General features: G+C 39.8%; 1 protein-coding gene across 1 annotated transcript; it reads right to left on the reverse strand.

Moving 5' to 3' along the window:
• Positions 1-20: 20 nt before the first annotated feature.
• On the reverse strand, positions 21-10,672 carry ogre (optic ganglion reduced). Its single transcript, XM_017157545.3, has 6 exons — positions 10,171-10,672; positions 3,581-4,000; positions 2,404-2,511; positions 1,556-1,711; positions 1,136-1,488; positions 21-1,072 (listed from the first exon to the last, which is right to left on the reverse strand). The coding sequence occupies exons 2-6, from the start codon at positions 3,827-3,829 to the stop codon at positions 850-852; spliced, it is 1,089 nt and encodes a 362-aa protein (XP_017013034.1). The 5' UTR covers positions 3,830-4,000; positions 10,171-10,672; the 3' UTR covers positions 21-849.
• Between the last annotated feature and the right edge of the window lie 256 nt (positions 10,673-10,928).

The following is a 10,928-nucleotide window of genomic DNA, read 5'->3' on the forward strand; positions in this document are numbered from 1 at the left end:
ATCAAATTAAAAATCTTACATTTTCGCCAGTTGTAAAAAGTTTTTTATTTCATATCATATTTTAGTTTAAAATATATATATGCATTCATATATATTTAGATATATATTTATAAAACCTTAGCAATTTTCGCCTAAAACTACACAATAAACTTAACATAGCGCATTTTATTCTCTTCAGTTTCTTCCCCAAAAAAACTCCTTTCGCGTGTTTAATATTATTAATTATTATGAAAGACTCAAAGCAATATTTATTTTTTTTATCATATCGGTCGGTTCCGAGGTCAAAATATCATGCAAAAATAGTATCTCTTCTTGTTATTTCTTTTTTTGGGGATTCTCATTCTGGTTTTAGTGATGTTGTCTATTTATAAATAAGAACTAGGCATTAAATTAGAGTTTAAAATTAGGAAAAAAAATGATTTTGTTTGCAGAAAAAAAAACACAAGGAAAATCTCATCTTTTTTTGTATGTCTTGTTATAATTGATGGAAAATCAAAAAAAAATAAAAATAAAAATTGTCTTTTCTGCCAAGCGATTCGAGTTGTGATCATTGATTAATTCATATTTATGATAGATTCGGGGCTGGGTGAGGGGTAAGGGTCAAGGGGAAGGGGCTCATAGGTCAGGGCCTAATCACAGAACTACAAAAGGGTCTGTCCTGGTCTGAGTTTCAACTAAGTAGTATGATTTGTGCTAAATAAAAATAAAAATAATAGTCCAAAACAGAATTCGGAACTTGGTTTCGGAAAAATTGAAGGGGTTGGATTTCAGAGGCAGGGTATTGATATATCTCGGGGGCATCGTCTCATGGATATCGTATGCGTATCTGGTATATCTGATATATCTGGTCTACTTGGCACGATCGTGCTTGGAGGGCTCCACCTGCTTGGCAAACTCGCTCATCACATCCTTGTAGATGACCGGATCGAGATTGCGGCCCAGCATGTAGATGAGCCACCAGTCGCCGATGTCCAGTTTCCGGGACAGCGAGCGACAGATCTCCATGGGAATCATGCGATTGCGGGCGTTCAGAAGGCGTGGCCGGAATTTCGGCATGAAGATGATGCAGCCACTGTAGAGGGATACAAAAAACGTTTAAGACCAGATCATCATATCATGTTATATCACATCCTACCGGAACACTATCAGTCCGATGAGCAGGACGAGCAGAATCCAGAACCAGAACCAGATGAACACGTACGTCTTCTCGTTCACAATGTTCAGCGGCAGGATGCACAGGGAGTCGTGCTTCTGGAGCGAACCGGAGGCACCGTACTTGTGGAAGGTGCACTTGGTTACCCTCGGGAACACATAGACCATGGGGTCCACCCGCTGCTCCTGCGGCACATCCGACAGCTTCATGATGTTGGTGCCGTACGAGAGGAACTCGCCGTCGAAGAAGCGGTTCATCAGATACATTTGCACAATGATGTTGATGCAGCAGAGGACCTCGCAGGCCCAGTACCGAATGGCGTACAGCTTGTGGCGCTGATAGGGAATATATAGTATAGAAATTAGAAATTATAGGAGATCCTATATGATGGTGATAACCCACCTTCACGTGCTTGATCAGATAGTCCAGCAGGGCATCGCGCTTCGCCTCCTTCTCCTCGCGAGTGCAGATCGTGATGTTCAGACCCATCACAATCATGCGCATCAGGCCGCCCTCGAATTTGTTCCACAGGAACTTGGGCGTATAGCAGGCCATGGCCTATGGGAAAAATTAAGAAAAATATTAATTGGTATTTAAAATTAAATTAAGCAATGCATGTGACAACTGAAATGCCATAAGGCAACCGTTCAGGAATCTGTTTCAGCAAACACTTTTATTTCTATCGAAATCCGTCGAAGCAATTGACACATTGCTGTTGTAATTGCCACTGTGGCTGGGATGTTGCTCGTGCTATTTAGCAAGTCATTAATTATATTTGGTATTTCACAAGTCCAAAGCACTTTTGTTGCGCTTTTCCCATTTGTTTCCGACGCTTGGGCAATACGTTGACCCACAGCCCATTTCCAAGCCAAGTGCACGGAGAGAAAATCGTAAAATATCACATAATAAAAGGGGTTTTCTGATAAGATGGATTACAAAAGGTTCTTTAATTTTTACCAGTGCCTATACCGCTCCCCTATATCTCCCTACATATCCACGCATGCCACGCATTCAATTGAACTTAATTGGAGCGATTGCCTCTGCGTCGAAGAATCGAGACCACTAGCAAACTGAACACATCACTGCACAGAGAGAAAAGATGAGAAGATACCGGGGAATCTTCCCATGAAATATCATGATATCTCAATACTAGAAATTCACAACATTAAGGTGTCATATAATGGAGATGTGATAATTGAAATCTGCTACTATAAAGTATTTTAGAAGATTAGATAGATCTATAAACTCACCTGGAAGAAGAGTACGAAGCACACCCACTGGTAGTAGGTGTAGTACTTCTTGGCATCCTCGTCGCCAAAATCATTGGCCACACCGGGATGGGCAACCTCACGACCAACCTGGGAAACATAAAAAATAAATAGTAATTAAAACTTGTAGAGAGGCTATCAAATACCACTTATTTCGTTTCAACATTTAACTGTCACCTCCTTCGAATGGCCCACAATTAACCCAACTTGTTCCTGATTTATTCCACCCACACACTCCACCAAAAGACAAGCTCAGTTCACTTAGTTAGTGCAACTTGGCGGGTAATTTGATCGGTTTGAGCTGCCAAAAACAAAACACATTTCCACGAAATCGTGGCGTAGGGAGTTATCGAACTGTTTCCTGCCTTGCATGAAATATGAGCCAATCCCCCAGAGCTCATCTGTGCACTCAAAGAAAATGATCTGTACTAGGAAATTACAAACAAAACTATAATGAAATTTATTCCGTATTATTTTATAATAATTCCTATTCCTTATTATCTTTATAATATTTCTGGGATCCTATATAAAAGAGACTCTATCTTAAGATAACCAAAAAAAAGTTTTAAGAGAAAATCTAATTTTTTTCTCAGTGCTAGGGGACACTGGAGTTCCACCGGTGGGGAATTCAATTTCGGTTTTTTTTTTGGTGTTCTTGATTCGGTTCTCTGTTTTTTTTTTTTCTCTCTACAACCTCTACAACCGATTGTACAAATCGCAGCCCGCAGCAGAAAGGAAGGAGGAGGAAGAAGCAGACAACGCCCAGTTTATAATTGCTTTATAGGCCGGTCATGAATTATGTGTGTGTATTACACATATCACATGTGTTCATATGCACGATATGAAATACCTTCTTTCATCCAAAGGGCTGGACGGACGTGTCCCGCGTACAGAAAACTTGACAGGCAGACAAAAAGCCAAGAAAAATAAAGAAAGGGATCTGTAGAGTAGATGGGAATGCCATTTGAGGTCTGCTGGATGTGGATCAGAATAGAAGGGGAAGTTGGCTCTTAAAAGAACGGAAACGGTGGAGATTTGAAAAGAAACTAGTTAGGCTCTAAGACTATTGAAATTCCTAAATAAACAGCTTGCTCTGCCGCTGCACTGCCGCCGTTCTTCTCACACACGCAGTATGCAACTCGGAACTCTGCAAACTCACCTGTCTGCGGAAGGCATCCGGCATGGTGAAGGTGCTGTGGATCCAGCAGAACGTGTTGACCACGTGCGGCGGAACTCCGTTGACGATGCAGCTGATGGGCTGGCCCACATACTGGGTGGCGGTGATGATCAGGCTGCAGGTGAGCAGGAGCACCGTGGTGAAGGAGTTGTGCAGCCGGAAGACGGCGTTGTCCGTCTGGATGTCCTGCCACTTGAGGTAGCTCTTCAGGCTACCCAGCAACTTGTACATCTTGGCACTATTTCGGAGCTCTCGGTGGGCAAGAAATCTTTAGTTGGATGCGGATCTCCTCCGGGCAGTGTGGTTACTTCTTCCCGAATTGCAAAAGGGTTCTTAGCTTTCTCTTGCCGGTTCTTGACTTGTTTCGAATTCTCTTGCCCTTCAGCTTTCGATGCATATCAACTGTAAGTAGATAAATGAAGTGTACATTCGTTAAACTATCTCTGAAAGGTGTTTTCAAACATCCTAAATTTAATCAAATGAAAACAAATTGATCTCCATTGCACCTAATTTAATTTCTGTGTAGGTAAACTGGGCCACTATCTCGGTATCTGTGGGGCTCACATCGCTGATTGGAGGACAAGCAACACCTAAGCAATTGAAGTTCGCCGAAATGTGTACAATCTCGTGGGCCTCGCTTCTGATTGATAAATGCGCCGAGCGGAGCGTGAGTATTTTGGCATAAATCAACATCAACTAATAGAATCTTGAGACGGTTTCAATTTCAATTAAAGATACATTTCGCAGCCAGCTCTCTTCGCTTCGCTTCTCTTCTCTTTTCAGCTGAGGAAATTGATGCGCCATTTAAGTAACCAATTGCCATTTGCTCCACTTGCCTGTGTGGCCCGCTGGCATCTGAGATGGATTCCAATTTCGAGCTCCGACTGGGGTTCTCTCTTCCCCACAACTGGGGGCAATGCACCTCCAGTGAGTCTCCGGTGGATCTCTGGTTCCTCTCGCGATCTCCGAGCAAACGCATTTGACCCAAGCGCCACTGGGAGACCCCGTCTCAATTATGTTAAGTCGTTACGGTTTCTTTGTCTTGCGGCACTTCGGTCGTGAAGAATCTGTTCCATACGCCCAAGAACAGTATTTCAAATAAATGTCTATCGATCTAATTTAATTGCTCCAAATAGCTACAATATTTTTTGGAAAACTCCTCATTGTCTGCCCTAAAAAAAAGCATTTTGGTCAAAAAAATTCAAAAAATTGTCGAAATACTGTTAGTATTTCGGTCATAAAAATGGAAATAATGATCCAAATATGGAATGTTATACCTTGCTTAACTCGTTATTAAATTCCCAATCGATTGGCATTTAAACCTGAAAATTTTTAATTTTTGCCATTTTTCGAAAAAATCATGATGGTACCCCTTACAAAAAAAGCGAAAATTGGGTCAAAATTTAATTTTGTCAAATCAGTCGGGGAGTGCACTGATATTAATTATAAGGTCGTAAGCTGCACAAAACAGTGCGCCTTTTTGATTTGGGACAATTTTTCACCAAGTTACAGCCAAAAACCCATAATAAAAAATCAAAATTTTACCAAAAATCAAGGTCTTGATTTTTCACCAAAAAAAAAGTAGTATTTACTGTTAGTATTTTGGTCATAAAAATGGAAATAATGATCCAAATATGGTGTGTCGTACCTTGTTGAACTCGTTATTAAATTCCCAATCGATTGGCATTTAAACCTAAAAATTTTTAATTTTTGCCATTTTTCGAAAAAATTATGATGGTACCCCTTACAAAAAAAGCGAAAATTGGGTCAAAATTTAATTTTGTCAAATCAGTCGGGGAGTGCACTGATATTAATTATAAGGTCGTAAGCTGCACAAAACAGTGCGCCTTTTTGATCTTGGACCATTTTTGACCAAGTTACAGCCAAAAATCCATAATAAAAAATCAAATTTTTACCAAAAATCAAAGTCTTGATTTTTCACCCAAAAAAAGTAGTATTTACTGCTAGTACTTTGGCCATAAAAATGGAAATAATGATCCAAATATGGTGTGTCGTACCTTGTTGAACTCGTTATTAAATTCCCAATCGATTGGCATTTAAACCTAAAAATTTTTAATTTTTGCCATTTTTCGAAAAAATTATGATGGTACCCCTTACAAAAAAAGCGAAAATTGGGTCAAAATTTAATTTTGTCAAATCAGTCGGGGAGTGCACTGATATTAATTATAAGGTCGTAAGCTGCACAAAACAGTGCTCCTTTTTGATTTGGGACCGTTTTGGACCAAGTTACAGCCAAAAATCCATAATAAAAAATCCAATTTTTACCAAAAATCAAGATCTTGATTTTTCACCCAAAAAAAAGTAGGATTTACTGTTAGTACTTTGGCCATAAAAATGGAAATAATGATCCAAATATGGTGTGTCGTACCTTGTTGAACTCGTTATTAAATTCCCAATCGATTGGCATTTAAACCTGAAAATTTTTAATTTTTGCCATTTTTCGAAAAAATCATGATGGTACCCCTTATCAAAAAAAGCGAGATTTGGGTCAAAATTTAATTTTGTCAAATCAGTCGGGAAGTGCACTGATATTAATTATAAGGTCGTAAGCTGCACAACACAATGCGCCTTTTTGATTTGGGACCATTTTTGACCAAGTTACAGCCAAAAATCCATAATAAAAAGTCAAATTTTTACCAAAAATCAAGATCCTGATTTTTCACCCCAAAAACAAACAATATTTTACCATCTTGATTTTTCACCCAAAAAAAGTAGTATTTACTGTTAGTATTTTGGCCATAAAAATGGAAATAATGATCCAAATATGGTGTGTCGTACCTTGTTGAACTCGTTATTAAATTCCCAATCGATTGGCATTTAAACCTGAAAATTTTTAATTTTTGCCATTTTTCGAAAAAATTATGATGGTACCCCTTACAAAAAAAGCGAAAATTGGGTCAAAATTTAATTTTGTCAAATCAGTCGGAAAGTGCACTGATATTAACTATAAGGTCGTAAGCTGCACAAAACAATGCGCCTTTTTGATTTGGGACCATTTTTGACCAAGTTACAGCCAAAAATCCATAATAAAAAATCAAATTTTTACCAAAAATCAAGGTCTTGATTTTTCACCCAAAAAATCGTTAGTATAGGAAGTAAGCTGCTTAAAACAGTCGCTCTTTTGGTTGAGACTTTTCATTTGTTCAAGTTACAACTAAAAAATGGTTTAAAATTCATATCAACAAAATTATTTTGTAATTTATTATTTCATTTGATTCATAAAAAATACAAAACTAGAAAACCATTTTTTTAATCATTTAAATCATTTATTTAATAACTTGATAATAATAATTATCACTTAATTTCAATAAATCTCGAATTCTTCAGTATTTTACTCCCAAAACCCCTCCACTAACGAATTCCACACATAAATTGCCTCCTTCCTGGCCCCAAAACCCCGCCCCCTTTTCCAGCGCCCCCTCAACGCTTCGCTGACTTTGCCTTTTGCTTTTGAAGTTGCATTTAAACATATAAACAATGGCCCTCCGCTCACTGCCCACCGCCCACATCCTCCCACCTGCCCTCGCATCTCCACATTCACACTTGTACATTTCCACACACATGCAGCTGGCACTTGTTGTTGATTTCCTTTAGTTTTCCTAGGCATTTTCATTGCCAAGGCCGTGGGGACCATGGACTGCAAGTGTTGCCAGCCAGAAGTTGATAGTCGCGGATTTTGTGGAATTTTCGCTGTGCAAATTGCAATTTGTTTCGGTCTCGAAATGGGGAGGGAAATGGGGGGAAAATGGGAAAAACGGGGGGCTAGTTTTAGGTGTCAGCTCTGCCAATTGTTTTGCGAAAAGGTCGTCGCAACTGCATTTATGTTATTTACGTGCCGCCGCTTGACAATCGTCTATTTTGGAATACCCTAAAAATATATGGGGTAATGCTGGCTTTATAACTAATCCATCTGATTATAAATCCAGTGATCTAACTAAAGATTTTTAAACTGTAGATTTATGAAATTATTAATATATCTTAATAAAATTAGGGAATGTTTATTTCTACAAGCCTGTAATTTAAATTGAAAAAGGAAAAACGTGTACTTAACACTGGGCCCACACATTTTCCCCTTTTTAGCAACGTGTTGTTTCGCTTTCATCATTTTTAGTGGTGTTTTCAGTTTGCAAATTTATTTAGTCGTTGTCATTGCTAATTTTTCTGGTGTCCGCACACTTTGTTGTCGGGTCTTTTGAAAGCTTTTAAACATGCTTAACCTTAACATGAATACAAACAGCGCACGAGAACTGCAATTGCAATATTGCAATGGCAAATGCATTTGGAATCTGAGTTTTTTGTTTTTTTTTGATTTGCGGGAGTCTGTCTCTTGAAGTTGTGACGTCAGCACATTAATTGCACATCGACTGTACAACGAGTTATTTTTTTATTTTGAGTCGAGCCCCGAGTTGATTTTCATTAGGGTTTGGTTGGTGTTTCATTGGGTTTGTTTTTGGTTAGCAGCTGGTCGCCAGAGCGGAAGTCGCCCTTTGGGTGTGCGTGTGTGGGAAACACTAGGGGTGGGATCGAAAAGACACCACTCACGCACAGGAAATGGCAAATATCTGGAATCTACGGGTTAAAACCTTAGTAAGACCTCTAAGGTGAGAGGTAATTGCAACAAACAAATCGTAAATATTAGCTGAAAGACTTTAGAATGACAGCTAGTCATTAAAATATTCCATATAGGAGTTCTTAGAAAAAAACTCCCTACTTATAAATAGCCACAAATCTGTAAAATTGCAAAAAAGCAAATTAAAAATCTCACAAAAAAATAGCAAGTTGTTACTTAATCTAGCGATTAAGAAAACCTGATTCAAACCACATTTATTTGGTATTTGGTTTTCAATTAATATAGAATTAATAGCAACCAGTTTTCTACTTTTATTTAAAGCCACACATAATGAGGACAAAGCATTGAAGAGCTATGCTTTAAGATCTCAAGACCTACATGCCGATACCTATCGCCTCACGCTGCCATCGCTAGCGATCTATTTACGCGGCAGCTGGCCCAGAACAAAACCTTTTTGGTCATCCACTTCTGCGGCTAGTAACTTGGCAGGCAGCTCGGGGAGGATCGGATCGGATGGTGTAGTATGGTATATTATGGGATCGTTAGAATGGAGAAACCGCAACATGGCGTGCTCATAATAGGGATACCATACCAAAAGAATGGGAGGAGGTGGGTAGCAGAGTGAAGGTAGTTGGGAACAGTAGTACCCACTACGTGCTCCTCCCCCATTTGATTCCCCGATTGGAGACACATGCTCAAAAACAATGAGTCGCCACTGTTCTGCGTCACTTAAATTGACCATTTCCGTTTGGAGGGGGAAGGAATTTCTAGAGGGAGGGGGGTCATCTTGGGAATCCGAAGAGGAGAGATGCCATAGATGTCGCCGAACCCGTCGGACGGGCTACTTCTAAGGTAAAGCCGCTACACGGCAAAAAAAACACCGATGATATGTTTATATTTTTCATATTGTTCTCTATTTGGGGATTATAACCCTAAATTAGTATCAGAATCCTCACCTTACTTTCCAAATGATATAATAGAAATCCCTTTAAAAGTTTATTTTGGATATTTCTTTCTGTGTATATAAAACACGAAAAATGATGAAGCGGGAAGATTCAGGGGAATTAATGGGGAAAAGGAAACGAAAGAAAAGAGGGGATACAGGTGAGGGGAAGATGGGAAAAGGGGGAAGCTAATAAGAGGAACCTCAAAGAGGAAATGAAAAGTATGCTGAGGAAAATCTGAGAAAGTCAAGCTAACGAAAAGATCCAAAAAAGGTTGGAGAATAACAGATGCTTTAGCCATGAGAGAATATATCATTTCTAGAGCTGAAGATCTTTTAGTTTCATAAAGTTAACAGTGAAACCCATCTGTACATCATTACAATTACAAGATGAAACGATGCTGATGATGATCAACTGACGTAATAGAAAACAAACAATGCCCACGATTGTTTGCGACACATCGTATCTAAACATAAAGATCTTTCAGGTGCTACAGAAGAATCCGTTCAACTCCGCCAAGTCCAGACTCTTCTGATGAAGAGAAGCTTCTGTTTAGTCTAAGCTGAAGTAAGTGGTCATGATAGTAAACACTGCTTAACTCTCTTTAATGTAAGCGAATAGCAAACTGTTTCAATGGGGCTACGTTTCAGAAAGTGAAATATCATCTTTAAGCCCGAAGAACGTGTAGAATCGAAAGAACTCTTCGTATCACCTGACTTGAAATCCAATTGGCTCAAATGGGCTCTAATCAAAACCAAAGTAATGCTCCCCAAGGCTGACACCTCGTCTAATCTCGGGGGATTATAGTACGGTTATACAACTAATCCGATCGTCTATATCTCTCTCCCTGTCTAACAGCTGGGCCTCTCGTTCTTCAGAAGTCATCGGTGTTATTTGAAAGCTCGGCTCGAAAGCTTCTTCTTCTCTCACTTAGACAGCTTTCGTTCGGCAAGATGAGGAACGGAATGCAATGCACTCCTCTGTTTTTTCTGTTCACTAGTTTTTGTTTTTGGATACTTTTGATATGATAAACTTACGCAAAATTCCGTTGTCTTTCCAGGCTCGTCTTCTAGCTTTTTGTTTTCTTTCTCTCCGCTTTATTTTTTTGTCACAGCATGTGTGTTGTTGTTTTGGGGCTGCTTCTTCTCCTCGATTCGGGGTTGTATTATTTTTGAATCAGCTGCCAGGTGGCCGTAGAATTTGCATGGAACAGGTTCTCGAATGCAGCGCAAACAGTGCCTCAAATAATTCGGTTTTCGAAAAGTGCCCTTTATATGGCGAAAAAAACCGCGCACACTCACTCACTGCAAAAAATACGAACTCAGAACGGAATTTCCCAAAAAAAACGGTGCGTAGATTGTATAAGTGGAGAACTGTGGAAGTCTGGTCTTCGGATAGAGGACTTTTCTCGATGTCGTGTCGGTTTTTCGAATTTTTTCAGCAGTTTTCCTGTGTTTTTCGAGCGCCGCGTAGACGCTCGCAATGGCTTTTGTAGCACGCTGTCGCCGTCGCCGTCGACTGCCGCTTGGTTTTCAAATTTCACAGCAAAACTCAAAACCCATTCCATTTCCCATTCCATCTCCCATTCCGCGCCATTCCGCTCTCCGTTTCCAAGCCGTTCTCTCGCTCGCCGCGCTCACGGAACAGCTGGCGGCGGAGAGAGCCGCGAGAGTTTCGGTCTTTAACTCGCTCTTTTCCCGAAACTCTCCCCAGTGCTCTCGCTCTCCAGCTCGCTCTCCCGCTCTCCGCATTTGTTTATTTAAACGAATTAAGCCTTAAATTAAACTGATCGCTA

The sequence above is a fragment of the Drosophila takahashii genome, chromosome X (genome assembly GCF_030179915.1).
Source record: "Drosophila takahashii strain IR98-3 E-12201 chromosome X, DtakHiC1v2, whole genome shotgun sequence".
In the NCBI taxonomy this organism is placed as follows: Eukaryota; Metazoa; Arthropoda; class Insecta; order Diptera; family Drosophilidae; genus Drosophila; species Drosophila takahashii.

Coding starts and splice junctions, on each gene's coding strand:
- ogre (XM_017157545.3), bottom strand. CDS start 3,829: ATGTACAAGTTGCTGGGTAGCCTGAAGAGCTACCTCAAGTGGCAGGAC. Junction 2,512..3,580: donor CGGATGCCTTCCGCAGACAG/GTGAGTTTGCAG, acceptor TATGTTTCCCAG/GTTGGTCGTGAGGTTGCCCA. Junction 1,712..2,403: donor GCTTCGTACTCTTCTTCCAG/GTGAGTTTATAG, acceptor TTTTTCCCATAG/GCCATGGCCTGCTATACGCC.